This window comes from Drosophila subpulchrella, chromosome X (genome assembly GCF_014743375.2).
Source record: "Drosophila subpulchrella strain 33 F10 #4 breed RU33 chromosome X, RU_Dsub_v1.1 Primary Assembly, whole genome shotgun sequence".
NCBI lineage: Eukaryota > Metazoa > Arthropoda > Insecta > Diptera > Drosophilidae > Drosophila > Drosophila subpulchrella.
In genome coordinates, this window is record NC_050613.1 from 10,400,867 (window position 1) to 10,420,066 (window position 19,200).

Genomic DNA, 19,200 nt, shown 5'->3' on the forward strand with positions numbered 1-19,200 from the left:
CTGCTAGATTGTTTTAAGGTTATATTGATATCATATTGTATAAAGGCCTGTTCCGGTTTTCATTTTCGAGTGTTCTATTGGAACTCAAACTTTGTTATCAATATTCAGTCGGTTTAAAAATATGGTTCCTAGTTTCGAATATTTAGATTAACTATCTTATTACAGAACGTTTAAGATTGCCTACTAAAATCATTGACTGCTTAAAATCAAAACTGGCCTGTATAATTTAAGTCTCCGAATATTTGAAGTCTTTTAACATAAGTCTAAAGTGACATGGTATCATTTCAAGCAATATCATTTCTAGCACGATTACCACATTTATGTTTTCATTAAATCATAGTTATGTATATTAAACCCTAATCTAATTTTGGCTTAACAAAATTCGTTACCAATAAGGAACTGTTGAAAATGGGACTTAAAAAATCACATAAAATCAGACTTCTAGTAAAAGTATGATTACTAGAAGTCTGAAACATTTATAGGTAAATAAAAATCTTAAGAGATTTCTTAAGACCCCTCTCTCCCTAGATACCTTACTACAATTATATTTTATTTTTCAGATTTTTTCAAGGACACCCCATTACTCACGGCAGTCCTTTTCATCGGCGCCATCCGGGCAGTCCGCCTTCCCATCGCATCGCGCCTTGCGCGGCACACAGGCCCGGCCACGCCCACAATAGAGGGCGTTGGGGGAGCAGAAGGCGCAGCTGCGCTCGTCGGACAAATCCGGACAATCGGCATAGCCATCGCAGAGCCGGGGACTCTGGACATTGGACTGCATGTCGCTGACGCAGTGGGGCTTCTGGTGGCACGACTGGGTGCCCGTGGACTCCGGGAAGCGTTCGCAGTCGAAGAACTGCCGGAAACGCTGCGGCAGCCGACTGCCGCATCCGGTCATAAAGGATTCACAGTACTCGCGGCAAATCTGCCCGGGAGTGGGTTGCAAATCGGAGCCGTGGGTGTCGCAGGGCGGTTGGAGTAGGCGGCACACAAAGTCGTAGGCCTCCCGATGGCACTCGCCATCGACCAGTTCCCGGAACACGATCACATCCTCGGCCAGCTGCTCGTAGCTGGCGTGTCCAAGGAGATTCGGATAGGTGGTTATGTTGTAGCCCACCTGGCGGCAGTAGCTCAGCTCCAGGGGCGAGCAGCGACGCGGCGGAGCCGGAGTGGTGGTCACCACCGGCTCGGTGGTCTCATCATGACCGCCCAGCGGCGAGCTGGACATCACTGGCTCCTCGATCAGCCCAGTCGTCTCCTTGATGCTCAAACTGGACACGTCCACCGTCATGTTGGCGAAGTGCCGGCGCTGCTGCGGCGGCTGGGTCATCTCCTCGTGGAACAGGGCCAGCAGGTCACCGCTGCTCACCAGACCCGCGTACGGATCGAAGATCATGTTGAAGTGCACGACTATGTTGTTGTTGTCCTCGCTGCTGCGGATTTAAGTGCCGAAAAAATTAAAATTAAGTTAAAAATGCAATTAATATAAATCAATACCCAATCAATCGAACACCCAACAAAAATTATGCCCATAGAAATGCAGATCGTTAGCAGAGGAAGCATGCTGTTCAAAACGGTCGGTCCTATAGCTGTATTACTTGATTTGGCTGAGCTACGATTGAAAAACTCAAAAAAAACTGAAATCCAAAAAATCAACCTTAAAAAAAAACCGAAAAGGCTTGCATCCCTTAAAAAAAAAGCGAAAATTGGTCAAAAAATAAATATCCCCAGAAGTGATGTAAATCGTTAGCAGAGAAAGCAAGCTGTCTAAAACAGTCGGTCCAATAGCTGTACTACTTGATTCGACTGAGCTACGATTGAATAACGCCAAAAAAAGAGTTTATTGGACTAAAATCTGAAATCAAAAAAATCATAATGCAAGCCCTTAAAAAAATGATAAAATGGGTCAAAAAATGAATTTCCCCAAAATATATGCAGATCGTTAGCAGAGGAAGCAAGCTGTCCAAAACAGTGGGTCCTATAGCTGTACTACTTGAATCGACTGAGCTACGATTGAAAACCCACAAAAAAAGAGTTTTTTTTGACTAAAATCTGAGATCCTAAAAAATCAACCTTAAAAAAACAGAAAACAGGGGTAGCAAGCTATGCAAAACAGTCGGTCCTATAGATGTAAATGTTTATAGATAAATGTTTTTAGAACATTTTGTTTTCAATTTTTCTAACATATTTTAGGTTACTTTTTTTAATTTTATAACAGTTAAAAAACTTTTCTAAGAGAAAGGGATTTTTAATATTTTTTTGGCACACTTTCCAACTTGTAGTATAATATAATATCTTTAAAATCTTGTAGACCATCACCAGTTTTCCGGCTAAACTCACCCGTCCAGTGCCAAAATCTCGCTGCCCTCGTAGGCCTCCCGCAGGTCGGATCGCCGCAGGGTGAGATTGATCCGCTCCCGGTAGTCGCGGGCCTTGTGCTGGAACCTCAACGAGTTCTGGTTGGCCAGCTCCATGTTCCACTTGTCGTTGAGCACCATGAAACGGCCGCGGAAAACGCGATCCGGCAACGGTTCCGGCCGGAAATAGGTATCTACGGATATGGATGTTTAATTATAATATATTACTGGTTATTACAAAAATCATATGGTTTTGAAACCACTTTTAAATTTAATTTTAGGTGTCTAAAAGTAGGCAACAATATATTTTGGGCCGGGAGTACTATGAGTTCACTTAGAAAGATGACTATCCTTTATTTACTACATACTTTTAGACACCTTAAATTTCATTAAAAAGTGGGTTTAAGATCCTAGTGATCTATGTGGCGTTTCCCATACACAGAGAAAACTATCTAAGAACATTGTTCTTGAATTGAGAACATTGTTCTTATATTGAGAACATTTTGGTATCAATATAAGAACAAAATGGTGAGAAGAGAAAAGTTAAATTGAGTTTATTTAACAACTTTTTGATAAGTATACACTAAGGACTGAACTAATATATTATTTGTACATACAATGTACTTAAATACCGCCAGTTCAACTTGATTCGAGCAAAATAAAAACATTTTCAACTTAAAAATGTCGTTCTATTTTTAAGAACATTTTCAACTCAGATAAGAACGTCAGAACTTTCTCTGTGTAGGTTTATAAGAACCTATAGCTTGTGAATTTTATGATTTTATATATTTTGTATATTATATAGAAGTACTCACATCCCACATAGACGAAAACTCCGGCGACGAGGAGGGCGATGAGGAAACCGGCGATGACGGCGCAGCCACACTTTTGGCCATCGCCCAGTTTCCGGCGGGTGAAGCGGATATCCGAGTCGGTGGACAGGACGGACTCGGACTTTCTCCGCAGGCCGTGGTTGTGCTGGTGCTGGTGCATGTGAAGGTGGTGTTCCCGCTCCCGTTCTCTGTCCCGCTCCCTCTCCCTTTCTCGATCCCTGTCCCTGTCCCGATCCCGCTCCCTTTCCCGCTGCTGTGTGGCCTCCAGTGGTGGTCCATTGGAGCTGGCTCCTCCTCCTGCGCCACTGCCTCCTCCTAATCCTCCCAATCCTCCCAATGCCGCGGAAGCCGCCGTTCCATTGCCGTGACTGTGGTGCGGTTTGTGGTGCCTTGTGCATCGGGTGTTGTGGAAAACCTTCGGTGGCTGGGCAGTGGTGCCCACGCCCACTCCCACTCCCACTCCACCTGCCCCACTCGGATTGGGATTGCTCTGGACAATGCCCTGTAAATAACCGAAAAATAAATAAATAAAGAGAGAGAGAAAAAAGCACCCATCAGTATTAAGCACTTTTCGGCGGACTCAATAATTAAGCAAGGTCGCTGACCAGCTAAGCGCCTTAAATGCTGTTGATTTTTCAGCCAAATCATGCCGTTAAATCAAATCACGGAACGAACCGGCTGAGAAAACTCTAAGCAACAAATTTGAGAGGAAAAACTTCAAATCTCGCACTTGAAAATGGTTTTTTTAATGCCACTGCAGCATGCAAATGCAGCATGCAATTTGGTGGTTTTGTGCGAGGAAGCAGCTGCATTAATTAAGGAAATTTATATTTTTTTGCGTACTTATATTTGGCAATTAATTCAAATTGCGCGCCAGCGTTGCCAACTTAATGAAGCATGGCAGGGCGGCGTTGCCAACTCAAATGAATTTAAATTTGAATTTCAAAAATGTTCATTTCAATATGTTATGCTTACATATCTATGTAAATTAACTTAAATATCGCCATATATTGAAGTCTGATTGTAATTATTATTAAGGTAGCTTAATATATATAAATGTTTGTAATTTGAAAAATAAATATTGAATCATTGCTGTATAATATCAAACTTTTTAACAGTTTGATTTCAATTTATAACCAGGCTTAAGTAGCAACTCAACTGAATTTTAATTTTAATTTTAAAAATAATTATTCAATATCCCAGGCTTATTTACGGTTTTATATTGCCATATATTTTAGTTCGATTTTTAATTAATTCGACTAGTTATAAAATAAATCGTTGTAGTTAAAGTTGTATAAATAGTGGATCATTGCTGGATAATCGCAACCTTTTATACAGTTGGCTTTTAATTTTAGCCGGGCTTAAATAGCACGTAACATAGCGGCGAAAGACGGGGGAATTGGCTTTTATGTTTTATGTTGCAGTTGCGAAAGCGGCTAAAACAGAAAACAGAACGCAGACACGGGCACAATTTAGAAAAACAATTAAAGCGCAACTAAGGTAAGAGGAAAAAACCACCGATGTTGCTGTTGCTGTTGCTTTGGCTGTTGCCACCACTTTTCTTGGGGCCAAGACGAAAACGGGTCAGCACTCGGCCCAGTTTCAGTTTTCCTCGTCGGCTGCGTGATTCCATGTGATGTGATTTTATGTGATGTGATGCTGCCAACAGCAGCAATGCCAAATGGAGTCCAGTGAACAACGAGTAATTAAACCCGAATGGCTTCCTCGTTTCATAATCTGGCATCGGTCAACACTTTTCGCCGGCCAATTCCACATTAACACTTTTACGCACTTTAACACTCGGCCGCCCAGTTTCCCCATCGAATTTCGCTAATTATTTTTAGCTTTCTGCAGTAATGCAACACGAGTTTCTTAACAATTAAAGCTGATTCAAATGCCTACAAAATATAAATTCCTGTTCTTGTTTACTTTAATCCTTTAAGATTTAAAAAGGCTGATATTTATTACTTTATTATAACAACTCAATGTATTTTTAATATTTAAAAAGAAAACATATAACTCAATTGTTTTACTTTACAAAAAAAAAATGTTTAATTCATTTTTTCTTTTTTTATACTTGTTTTATGAATATGTTTTATTTTACCCCTATTTTCCTGACCATAAGTGTGTGTCACTTGGGCCGTCGGGGGGTTAAAGTTGGAGCATCTGCGTTTGCAGTTGTGTGAGTCAAAAGTCAGTCGGCCGCATAACGGTTAACGTACTTAACGCACGTGCAGCAAGATTTTCGCAGTTACCTCATTTCATTTCGCATCTCTCGCATTTTCCGCATTTCCCGCCCACCACTTTCGCTTGCATTGGCTTTTCCTTAATTTCCTTAATTACCGCATTTCTAATTACGCTTACCTTCCAATTTTTACCGTTCGTCTGCATGCTCTTCTCTTTGTTGTTGCGATTGCTGCAGTTGTTGTTGTTGTTCTTCTTATCAGCGGCCGCCATGTTGGCGGCATTTGCATTGGTATTGGTGACCGACAACGGGGCGGATGATTTATCCGCGTCGCGCGACTTTTTCATCTGCAAAGTAAATAAGATATATTAATTAAGAATCTAACTAAATTATATACCTAGTATTAATATTACATTTTTAGTAGCCAAAACTATATTACTTTATATAAAATCTATCTATAGGTCATTTTATTTTTATCTTAAAAAATAGGTGGGTATATAAGAGAATTAAATAAAAAATTTAATACAATTATATACCTAGTAATAATGTTGCATTCCTTATAGCCAAAACGATCTACTTTTATATCAAATCTATCAATAATTTTTATTATTGCTAGCCAATCCAAATAACATTAATATGAAGCATTATGTGTAAAAATTTAGTGTTCTCGTCTAATAAAAATAGTTTTTTTTATAGTAATTGAAAATCAAGTCAATAGAAAAAAATAAATCAGAAAGGTGGTTATTACAAAAAACCAAAAGCTAGTTTCAGGAAATGTTCTGTTAGTTTCGATAAACAGGTTTGTTTTTTTTATAAGCTTTTAAGAACTGGCATACAAAGGATTAGATTAACAGACAAATTGCATATAAATCAATAATGAGAAAATATAGCTTACTTAGTTAGGAACAGCTAATTTATCAAGCTTTTTGTATTGCATTTTAAGCAGTTATATATCGCCTTCAAAAAAAGTATACTTTAGATCATTTTTAATACAATCACCCACGGCAAGAATATGTTTCAAAGTTAGGAACGTAATAAAACCAAAAAAAAAAAAATCACACAGCTTACAGTAGTTATTCAAATATGATTTCTCTACAAAACATTTTAGACTCTCTTCTTTCTATTTAAATCCAATCATAAACTACTTGGCTTTCTGGTAGGGGAAATCAATTTACAAACAAAAACATAATTTAATAACGTACTTATTATAATTTATTTTTAGATTGCCTCCCCGATTGGCAATCTAAAAACTAATTAATTCCACCACATAACTATAAAAACAAAACACTTTCCCATATTACAACATGTCAAGCGGTGTAATTACAAATATGTCACAATCGTAATGGCCCATCTTGGCTATGTAATTCGAATAGAAAGGTCTTCCCCCCTCGGTGGGTGTTCACTGTACCGCGCAGCGATCAGCCGGCCAGCGAGTGGCGAAAAATAATATAATCCATTGTTGGAGACCTGGTAATGGAGACGACATGCGCCGGACGCCCGAAACTAACCGACTAACCAACCGGACAGGTGCTAATTGTGCGACTACGAATTTAGCACGGTCTACCTGTACCACGGTACCCCCTCCTCTTGCCATACCCCGCCCAAAAATCTCCGTTCACCGCCCTCTGGGCCATTTAAACTTGACTCGAAAAATGAGCGAAGTGAAGCTCGCTCCAGTTTTTAGCCAACGAAAGACCCGCCATCATAATGCAAGGGGCCCAATGTCAAGAAAAGAAAGTTTCTTTGTTGGTTTTTCGCTGCTTATTGTTTATTTATTTCAATTCGTTTAGCATATTTACATATTTTTGATTATACGCCTGGCAATGCCACAAGTTTGCTCCCATTATTTGCCGCCTATTTCGGTCATTGTTCTTTGGTAACCGAGTGTTGCGGGGGGTTCCGGGATTGGTTTTTGGTATGTGGGCTTCTAAAAGCCTACTGATTGCACACGTGATGGAATGAAAGTGGTTACGTCAACGGGGATTTGGAATATAATGGATGTGCCATTATAAAGAGTAAATTTTAAAAGGGGGAAAACTAATCTAATTGAAAAGGGAAACCTAGTATTGTCTGAACCGGTAGCTCCCCCCCTGTTGTCAATGGCTGACCTTTTGTATTTTTAGATATCCACCAATCAATAACAATCGCTTGGCAAGGGCGCCTGTTGAATTCGGTCATCAGTGCGGTCGCTTTCCTTTTCAAACACAGACAGCAACAAAAAACTGAATACAAAATTCCAAAAATCTCGCTGCAACTTTCTTCGCTTCGCTGCGAAGACCATAAGGTCAACCAGTCTAAAGTTGGGGACTCTTGGGAGGCTTGGGCTTTCGATATGTGGCAGAGTTCAAAAGACTGGGGCCACGAACTCGTTTTCCCATTTCCATTTCCATTTTCATTTCCACATTGACAAGTGTCATTCGAGGAAAAAGCGAAGAAGCTTCGCATTTTTGAATCGTTCGGTTTTGGTTTTGGCCTGCACAAAGCGAAAGCGAATTTTTTCGTGCCAATTGCAGTCGAAAATACACTGTTTTTTTTTGCAGTTTTTGTAAATTTTCAAAGCCAAGGCAATGCAGCTGGAAATGAAAGTGTTTTTGTTGCTGCTTCTGCCACTGCAAACACGTTTCGGCAAACATGTTTGAGCGAACTCCAGTCGACATCGACTCATGGCTCCCAGGTATACCCCCTTATGAACCCCTCTCCCCCCCCCCCCACGAATTTTCCTAATTAGTCGCCCGTGTGAAAGAAAAGCGAAAACGAGACGTGGCTCCCAAACATCTGGCATCTAGGCAATATGATTATTCGCATTATTATGCGCCCATGTTGCGAGTAAGAGTTTCCACAGAACAATTAAAAGGCTACAAGGGGGAAATAGCCATGTGCAACATCTCGAATTCGTATACTATATATGCAGAAACAATGGTGTATATCGGAGCCATGGAACCAACCGATCCTACAAATTGGGCTAATAAAATGCGGTTACAATGGCAGCCTATATACCAAATTGTGGAACAAAATTACTTATTTGTCCCTGGTTCCCACTATATCTTGGTTTTATCATAGGAAATCTTAACAATAATCGACTGGGGAAGTTAAATAACTCAATGGTTTACCTTGAAGAGTCCTTTAACTTGAATATAAGTAATATTTTTCCTTAATTTGAGTTCTATTATAAACTTACAAATCCAGTTTCAGAGTTATTCAAAGTTTATTTAGCAATTGATATAAGTGCAACATAATCACAGCTACTATGGGTCAAGTTACTGCAAGAGTAAAACTAGTTTAAAAACCCACCCTCCATTTATGCAATAATCAGGAAACCTAAGCCTAGATAGATCAGTAGTGGGTAATACGCCTGAGGGTCGGATTTCACAACGTAAGACCATCGGGCAGCCAAGTTACCAGAGTTAGGAACCCCATGCCAATATATTTATGCGTAAGCGGCATGAGACACCCTCTGGTCAAGTTTCAGACCGATCACTGGGCCACAAGTCCAGTTCGCTGAGTTAGGAACACTGAAACTCGCGTTCAAATATCACATTTCACCGAGTGTCGAGTGCATTGTTTGCATTTAGAAGTGGAGACACGTGCGGCCCACAAAGTGGGAATGGGTCGGAATGGAGGGGAAATGGGACAGCATCGGAAGGGGGAACGGGGCGGGATTGGAGCGGAAATGCAGGAGGGAATGGAAGGGAACGGTACAAACGGCAGCTGTGACAGCTTTTCACTAATTTCCCTTCAAGCAGCCGCCGCAGACTCTGTTTTTCTTCAAGTTTTCTCGGTTTTCTCAGTCGCAGCTGCCACTCAATCGTGACGAATTAATAACGGAACGTTTGCCGAACGAACGGGGGAAAGCTGCAGCTGAACAATAAACCCTCCTCCTCCCAAGTGGCTAACAACAAAATAACAACCCAAAAAAAAAAAAACAAATCCGACGACAAGGCGACTTCAGCCGTAAGATAAAAGCGAACAGCTTTGACCCCTTCAAGGAGCATTTGCCACTGCAACTGTCGCGCTCCCACTCTCTCCGGCATGCACTGAGAAAAAAAAACAGCAAAGAAAGCTCTAGTCGAAATACCTATGGATAATACATATAGATACGTACATATATTACAAATAAATAATGTATGCATATTAAAAAAAAATAAAATAAATCGTTATAAAACCTTAAGAAAAGAAATCATAAAAAAAAATTTCTTAGTTAAAATTATTTTTAAGGATTTTTTATAGAGAGTAAATCGATAGAAATTGTGAATAAAAAATATGTACCTATATCTTTTTCTGTTAAAAATCTAAAAACTGTCTTAAGCTTGTCAGAAGCTAAAATAGATCACTGCTTTATATTGCCCATTGAAAAAGCAACCTACAAAATGATAATACAAATTTTTTTTTATAAACTTCCAACATATTTTCTCAAATTTGACCACATGGGTACATGGGTACGTCTCCTTAAGTGCATAACTACGTGCGTGGTGGATAATCTTTCGGATCGGATCGGATCGTTTCGTATCGTATGGGGAAAGAGTGCGCGTAGAGCGTGGATAGCGTTGCCTGATAGATGGCTTCGGTTTTAGCTGGGTTTTAGCCGGCAATCGGTGACGACTACGTGACTGAGACCGATTCTCCGATCTTCTGGCCACTTGGAAACTGGGTTGCCTTTGCCTTCTTTTTCTGGGTGTGTGCCTCTTCGCAGTTAAAGTGGGTGAAGTCGAGGTGACTCACTCGCAAGCCCGACGGCCTACGATCACAACTAGCAAGCCACACCAATTATTGCAAATCAAAATGCAATACAGCAAGGGGATACACAGGGAAAAGCGGTTGAACAACTTTTGGATTTACCTGCTGGCTTTTCGTGAATGCCAAAGGCATTTGTGCGTAATTAACATTGATTTTATTGAGGAAAGACATGTCTATTATTTTTAATCTAACATATGTATAAACAATTTATGCTCTTAGACTTTATAATTTCGAAACTAAAGCGAGAGGAACCCTCTAAAATGGTTCATAATATAGGGATAATCAGTAAGACAATACAATTAATGATGGTAATATTTGATATGATAGCTTATAAAAGCTGTTTATTTATAAGAATAATATTTTTTTGTAGTGTACCATGTCAGCTTTTTAAGTTGGATCCACGGCTTTGTTGTGAATTCCAAATGAAGTAGAAAGTTCTCAGCTTAAACAACAAAAAATCGATCATTGGAATGCCGCCGGGCGCTTTCTTGGCCATTTGTTCATTTATTTGCCTTTTGCCCACCGCACCTATCGCCCTCTCTTTCTGCGCACACATCTCCCTCCCACTCTTCGCATTTACACTCTTCTGGGTTGAAGAATTGTCTATTCAGAATGCGATTCTTCGGTCCGAAATGGGAATGGGACTGCTTTGCCATGGCAGCGATTATGTGGGAACCAAGGTGGATTTTAAAGATTAGCTTAGAAATTAGCATAAACAAATAATAAATAAGTACGACTGACAGAAGAAAGATAAAAATCGGGTTGATGAACCAGGTTCTACCATATAAATATATAAATATAAATATATGTAATATAGTCACATTACCACGTTTACTTACTACATGTAATACATCAAAATAAATGCCTTCCATTATCAATAAAAAGATTTGGAAATAATAATGACATCTGTCCAAAAATCACGACACATTTATTTTCCCAAGGCAACTTCGAAATGTTTATTTTTGCGTAATTTAAAATTTAAAGCTTTGACATTCCCACAATTTCCCAAAAAACAAGAATTAATTTCCGCTGAGATTTGCATATTTAATTGAAATTTTGCAACTATTTTGGACAGCCAACTGCAGCAGGAAAATGCCACAAAAGGTAAGCAGCTAAAAAGAAAACAAAGCGAATAAAAATCGAAAAAACACGCCTTGAAAAAAACGAAAAAATTAAAAAACGTTTTGCCCACGCTGCTGACGTCACTGGTTCAAGGCTGCAAGCAGTGCGTTTTTTTTGAGAATTGAAAATGAAATTGTTGTACTTTTTTAATGGTTTAAACATCATTAAAAAGTAAATAAACTGAACTACAGAACCAATGGGTAGAAATTCACATCAATCGCAGCTAATAAGAGTCCATTGCGAAAGAGCGAAGAAATGTAGAGAGCAGAGGCTGAAGATTTGTGCTACTTTCTTCTAAGAGCGCAGACTCTTCTTTTGTGGCTTTTGTCATTGTTTGTTTTCTTTCTTTCTTTCCCCCTCCTTGCCTTTTCAAATCCCCCCTTTCTCCACACCTTTCGCTTCTAATTTATTTCAATGACATGTGACCAAAAATGCAAGCAGTGGGAGAAAGTTCTTTTCTCTCTCTTGCACTTACAGCGGAAGCAGTAAATGTGCACAGAAAAAAATACCTACATTAAATAAGGAATCATTAATTAATTAAGTGCTATCAAAGCACAAAGCTTTTTTATTGGGCTCAATAAAACATTTCTTGAGCCTACTTTTTTTTAGTTTACTTAAACTTTAATAACCATTAATTTTGATTTGAAAATATAAACATAAACAAGTGCGTAAAGAAAGAATAAATTGACTTTTATTATTTTTGTATTTGTTAAATTGCTTAAAAATGTTTTTTCAGTGCATTTTTTTCCGCTGCTTAGTCGCTTAACTGCTTTAATGATTTGCTACTTTGCTCTGTCAAAAGGTCGATTCAAAAAATATTTGATTGCGACCAAGACAGCAGAAAAATCAAGCTCAGCTTAACCCACTGCAACCATGACAAAATCATTTAAGCAAAAATAAGTTAAATGGTTAAATATATGCTTCAAATTATTTTTATAAATATATATACAAGTTTTAATAGTCTTGTAATTAAAATAAAAAAATATAACATTTTAAAAATATCAGAAAATCCAAAGGTCTTAATTACAATCAATAGTTGATATGAATTTGAATAGACATTTTTAAAATTAACCATCAACCAATATTTTATATATTATTATATGAGGCTTATAGCACTTTGAATGTATAGAGGGTTAACTCTTTTTCTTTAGCAATCCAAAGTTGTTGCTGTGCTGTGGCATTTGGCCAAATGGCAACAACATTTTATTTCATATTGTTGCTGCTGGCTTTTTGTTGCTGCTGGATTTTCTTTGGTAAGGTGAACCTGTTGCACATGACTGGAAAATGTGACAGCCAGTGAAAAACGCAACTTAAAGACAGATAAAAATGGCTAATAGGCAAAGGTTTAGTTTGCGATAAAATGTTGTTTTGTCACACTTTTTAAATCCTTTTGAATACCTAATTCAGAAAAGTACAACTACTATTTTTGTTTTATAAAAACAATGCATCTTTGTTTTTATGAAATAATTTAAACTGTTAAAAAAGACTTTTCAAAGTTGTTAAGTATTTTGGATCAGTGACTTTGGGATCAATGATTTTTGAAACAAGTCCCCGAAGGTTTGCAACCAATTAGGCAGATTTTAAGCCAAAAGTTCCTTGTTTTCATTTTGCTCTTATGGTCTCGGCGATTTCTGGTGTCGCTGGTGATTGTGCAAAAAGGGGAAAAAATAAAGAAATGAGTGAGGGAAAAAATCGCTAACGAAAACCGAAAATAGCTAAGACAATAATGGACCCACAAGTCAGATAAGCGTAGAAACATAGAAAAAAAATAGCCGCAAAGCAAACTTAGCAGACAACTGAAAGTTGTTGCGTTTGTTTCTAAGCCAAACGAGTTTGTTGTTGTCGCTGCAATCACTTTTTGGCGCATAAGCTCAAATCCAAACCCCAACCCAACTCTAGACCCAGACTAGACCCATGGACTTATTGGAATGCCAGGCCACACACACATGGCGACGCACAGTCGGGGCCAGTGTTGTAGTGGCTTTGGAAAAAATCTATTTAGAAAATTAAATGTGTTTTTAAGGTCTGTTTTTACTTTGCCCGATTAGACTGACTAACTGACTATTTCGAGCAGCTACCTAATCTAACGATCCTCATCACTTCTAGGAAAACAGATTTTTTGAGCAATTTTTCCTTTTTTCGTCACTTTTTTTGCGTAAAATGACAAAAATTAAAAAATTCCAGATTTGAATCCCAAAATATTGGAAATTACACTACGAGCTCAACAAGATATGACATTCATCATTCTGACTTTTATTTTTATTATGGCAGCCAAAAACTGAATTCTTATGGCGAACAACTAGGGTTCCGATTTTTGTCAAAAATACGATATTCAGATTTCAGTCAAAAATGCTTTTCTTTTCGGTTTTTCAATCGTCGTTTAGACAAATCAAGGCGTACAGCAAAAAGACCGACTGTTTTAATCAGCTTGATAAATATGCTAACGATCCCCATCACTTTAAGGAAAATGTATATTTTGACCAATTTTCTCATTTTTTGTGGGGTTACATCACTTTTTTGCGAAAATTAGCAAAAATGGAACATTTTCAGGTTTGAATGCCAATTGATTGAAAATTAAACAACGAGCCTAACGAGGTATGACATTCCTCATTCTGACTTTTAATTTTATTTTGGCAGCCAAAAAACTGAATTTTTATGGCAAAAAAATAGGGTCCAGATATTTCTCAACAATACCATTTTCTGATTTCAGTCAAAAATGCGATTTTTCTTAGCGGTTTTTCAATCGTAGTTTAGCCAAATCAAGGCGTACAGCAAAAAGACCGACGGTTTTGAGCAGCTTGCTACCTATGCTAACGATCCCTGTAACTTTTAAGAACATTTATTTTTTGACCATTTTTCGCATTTTTTGTAAGGGGTTAGATCACTTTTTTTTTCAGAAAATTGGCAAAAATGGAACATTTTCAGGTTTTAATTCCAATCGATTGGAAATTAAACTACGAGCTCAACAAGATATGACATTCACCATTCTGACTTTTATTTTTATTATGGCAGCCAAAAAACTGAATTTTTATGGCGAAAAATTGGGTTCCGATTTTTGTCAAAAATACGATATTCAGATTTTAGTCAAAAATGCGACTTTTCTTTTCGGGTTTTCAATCGTCGTTGGTTAAACAAATCAATTATATCGTGATGACGCAGATGCTTTGAAAGGAATTTCCCTTGCAACGTCAGATCCCCTTCCAATTACATGTACTTTTTGACACTGCACTTAACCTATTTGTTTGGGCACAGCTGTTTTTATGCATACGTATATGTATTCCTAGAGATCGGAGCTTAAATTACAGCGGGCGGACTTAAGAAAAGAAAACGAAACGAACCCACAACAATCACAGCATAAACTTTAAATTGCTCAATAGTCGTTGTTTGCCTTTGGCGGCCAGCAGCAACAATTTGGGGGCCCTATTTAAAACACACACTCCCTGCAACAACCAACAACTAACAACCAACAATAAACAATAAACAACTAACAAGCGAGGAAAACTTTGGTCAAGCCGAAAACCTTGGTGCAAAAATTCATATGGTGAATAATACCCTTAACAAATGTTTTTGAAATGCCTTTTTTTCCGTACTCCACGGCCTTGGGTCACTTAGCGAGCCCATTAGAACCCAACTTTTAGTGGAGACAATTTGCTAAAATTTTCATCAAATGCATCTAAAATTATTTATCAAAAGTAGGGTATTTGTTTACACACTTGTTTTGAATTTGCAAAATGTTTTTTTTTTCACTTTCACAATAATATGGGTCAACATTTTCAAATCGTAAGAACTCCAAGTTAGGTAAACTTCATGAAAGACTTTTTAAATATTTTTCAGATGTCAAGGAACTGGTTTTAGTACATACAAATTTTTTCATAATTTAAAAATACATCCTGTTATTAACCCATATTTTTTTTATTTCATACAAAGAGCATAAGGTGTTCGTTTTTTTTGTTTTCACTATTATTGTTCAAAGCGACATATTTTGTTTTTGGAAAATTCTCATCAGCCAAGACAACAAAAGAAGGAGAAACAGCGACAAAAAGTATTCAGCGACTCATTTCACAAACAAATTTATACACGCCACTAAAAACAGTTGTTGACGGCTGGGAGAAATACTCGTACGAAATACAAAATACAAAATACAAAATACAAGAGGGAAATCATAATGAAGAAAAGCAACAGAGACCGAAATTTTTGCATGAAAACAGCTGCAAATTAAAATCACCGAAGACAGAAGACTGAAGACTGAAGATTTGCAAAGACGAAGAAGACGACAACGCACCCTGCACAGAAACAAAATTTTTATTTTTGTTTTAGCTAGAAATTTAAATCAAAAATCAATTTTCTTTTATAGTACTTTTAAAATTTTTTGGATTTTTAAATATTCCAAAAAATTTCAATATAAAAAGGAAATGATGAAATGAAATTTCGAGTTTTATGGTATAACTTGAACAATTTTTTGATAATCCTTTTAGGAAATATAATCAAAATTATTTTTAAAATTCTTCATGATTGATTTCATATTTTTCTTTTAAACATTGATTTTATAATCCATTATCCAAGATGAATATCTTTATTTTTTGTGTGTGGCAAAACTTTTGATTTCTTTTGGAGAGGCGGGCCAGATTTTTATGGCCAAGCGCCCGAGGCAAAAGCAGCAACTTTAATAACAACAAAAGTAAGTTACTAAGTCAAAATTGGCTTATAACGGGACGCACTTTCACTTAAACGCAGCTGAAGTCGCTGCTCTCTTCGTTTGGCTGTATGCGTGTGTTAATCTGCGAGTGTGTGTGTGTGTGTGTGTGGGGATGCTGCCGCCCCATGTACCGAAAAGGGGGCGTGGCCTTGTAATTTCCATAAATTTTATGGTAGCCAAGGCACACACAGTGGGTCAAATTCCAGGTACAGTGGAATAACACTTAAAATTATTGAGATAGATTTAAGATCAATATGATATCATAGAAGAAAAAGTCACTTAATATCATATCAAAAATATTACTTTAGGGAAAATATAGACCTTTACAGTAAAAATATTGTAGCCAAAATCGTTTAAAAATATTGATTATCAATAAAAATCTTGAATCTTGGAACATAAAAAATATTTAAAAATAAAAATAAATCTGGTAATTATTTAATATGTATGAAATCATAAAAATATTAGATATATTGGCATAAAAATGATAAGATTTTGAATTCATTGTATTTATTTATTTTAGCTCTGTATGCAAGTTTCTTGATTGAATTTCTTCATTGAAATCCCTTTTACCTTTTGCTTCAAAGATTAATGATCATAAAAAAGCCCAAATTCATTAGTATTTCATTTCATTTGAAGGGAATAAAACTGACTATCCTTCACTTAATTACTGACGATCACCAGCACTCTAATTAAAATACAGGCCGTATCAATGGCCTGGTTAATTAATGGTTGCACATAGGAGGGCGTTCACATCCAGTGACCACTGTGCCCATATCGAGCTGCATATAGAGTACTATTGGCATTATTGCTGCGATGCCGTTGCTAATTGAAGATTGGAAATCGTTAGCAGGTTACCGATATCACCGACTAGTGCAGCATTATGCAATAATTCCGCAGCACGACAAAATCCACACAGTTACTGTTTTTCAACGACGCTTTTACTTTTGTTTCATTAATTATGGCTGCTCAGCGATTTCCAATTATGACAGCGATTGGAAAGCCGTTTAAGTCGAGTGACCAAAAATAAGCCAAAGAAAACTAAGCCAAACAAAAAAATGAGCAAAGATTGTTGCCCTTTTAAGAATCGTCATAATCGCAGACCCATTGGATTTTTTTTTTGTGGAATTTTGAAAGCCATTTTGAAGGCATGGCGAAGTATGGTAAATGGCCCCCAGGAATCCACGGATATTTCACTATTGTCTGGGAAATGTCGAAACAATGCACTTGATTTTTGGCCCCCGGGCTCTGGGAGAGGTTTAAATTGTTTTACTGGCCTGCACTATTCGAGATTTTTAGCCACCATATGTATGTATCTCAACGGTGTTGAAAGTATCTGAATTGCATTTTTAATCAATGAATTTTATGATTTCATAAGATATTTACTCTTTTGAGATCAATTCACGTTTGTTAAGAGAATATATTTCTAATAAAGTGTTTTGTATTCTTAATTCTTAGAAGAAATACATTTTTAACAGCATCTTAACTGTTTCTGTTTATTATTAAATAAATAAACTTAAGCAAATTAATTTTGATATTAATCAAGTTCGCAAATTAGGATTTCTTTTTAATTATTCGACTGTTAAAAAATGTCACCTTCTTTTATAAAAACAAATTTCCATTAAGAATTTTTCAATTATTGAAATACATTTCTAATTTCCAATTTTGTTCTTAAAGAAATTGAACAATATATTTTAAACAAAAATAAATAATTTCGTAAGCTTTTTAAGTACTCAGCATTTTTTGCTGATATTATTAAACATGAAGAAATCAAGGTGAAGCAATAATTCAAATTAAAAACCAGATTAATGTATTAAAAAAAAACAGTAATTCAGTTCAACAACTAGTCTGATTTTTAATTAAGCGATAAATACATTTAGAGATATAATTCGGGATAAATAAGCCATGCAGAACTGTTGCTCTGGGCATAGAAAAAAAAAGAAAAGTTCCAAGTTCGGTTAATAAGCCAATTAAAAACCGGAGAAATGTGTACTTTCAGACCTCTGATTAAGTTTAACTACTGCCCGCTGGAATTAGCCGCATTTCCTGGCGGCCGTGGGGTAATTGATTTGAACTAGAACTCACCTGGCTGTTGCTGCAGTAGTAGATGTCCGACATCCTGGATCTGCAACTGGGCTTCGAACTCGACCTGGACCTTGGATCGAATCGAATCGGATCGGATGGGATGGGTTTAGAGCCCCCCTAGCTCCTTTCGAAGACCTTTCAGCTTTTCCCCTGGCTTTCTTTATTTAAAAAAAACACTTAGGCAGCATGACCAACACCAGGTGATCCGGGGATCCAGGTGAACTGGCCAACAGGTGAACCAGGCGGCAAGGTGCCCTAGGTGCTGGCTGCAATGGCAACCTGTTTTTTGCGCCGCGGAAAAGTGTCACATATGTATGGGAGCCACTCGATGCAATCGATATGGCCAGCCAGTTGACGTCGCTTATTATTGTTACGTTTATGTTGTTTTTATTTTTTTGGACAGATTAGGTTTTCCGCATATTTATCCGCATATTTGGGCAAACACAATACAAAAACAAAACAAAATGCAAACTGACAAAATAAAATGCAAACAATGCCGCACTTCACGCTCCGTCTTGCAGAACACACCACTCGCTTTTGCCGCTTTTCCCGCTTTAGCCGTTTTAGCCGTTTCAGCCGTTTTAGCCGCTTTCCATGCGCATGCGCGCACCTTTCTTTCGGCTATTTCCAGATGTATACTATATGGTATATGGTATTTGCGACTTGTGGGTCTTTTCCGATCCACGACCGTCTCGAGCGGAGCTAAAATGCCAACTAACTTGGCCGAAACGGGGCGACTTCTTCGGCGGCCGCAACGAAAGTTGTCGCAACCAGTTTTGAGTCTTCTGAGGCCTCATAATTTTTTCTCTTACACGGCAAAGAAATGAAAGAATTGGATATAAAATTCAAGTGCATCACATTTTTTGTATGATTGTTAAAGCTGGATGATATTCAAACAATCATACAGGCTTAAAATGCAACTTTACCCATTTTTTTTTTAAGTTTATTAAAATTTATTTGTGTTTTTATATATTTAAATAAAACCAAACTTTATCCTACTTTTTTTTTTAATTTATAAACATTTATTTGTGTTTTTATATAAAAATATTTATTTTTTCTTAGCTTACAAAATATATGTTTTTTGTTTATATAAAATTTAAATTTTTAAAAATATTGCTGATTAAATATAAGGCAAATATAAAATCTTATAAAAAGTCTTCATACAAAATCGCTTTAATTTTTCCCTGTGTA

At 37.2% G+C, this 19,200-nt stretch overlaps 1 protein-coding gene across 2 annotated transcripts in view; it reads right to left on the minus strand.

Moving 5' to 3' along the window:
* The window catches only part of LOC119556725, a 23,314-nt gene extending 4,602 nt beyond the window's left edge, over positions 1–18,712 (minus strand). Inside the window, exons 1-5 of one of the 2 annotated variants that reach the window (XM_037869124.1) lie at positions 18,010–18,712; positions 5,555–5,722; positions 3,173–3,692; positions 2,341–2,551; positions 589–1,430 (exon numbers count right to left, since the gene is read on the minus strand). In XM_037869124.1, the coding sequence (XP_037725052.1) occupies positions 589–1,430; positions 2,341–2,551; positions 3,173–3,692; positions 5,555–5,722; positions 18,010–18,042 (1,774 nt within the window). In that variant the 5' untranslated portion in view covers positions 18,043–18,712. Of the gene's footprint in view, positions 1–588; positions 1,434–2,340; positions 2,552–3,172; positions 3,693–5,554; positions 5,723–18,009 lie in introns of both variants that reach the window. The other variant, XM_037869123.1, reaches the window with a different exon arrangement.
* Between the last annotated feature and the right edge of the window lie 488 nt (positions 18,713–19,200).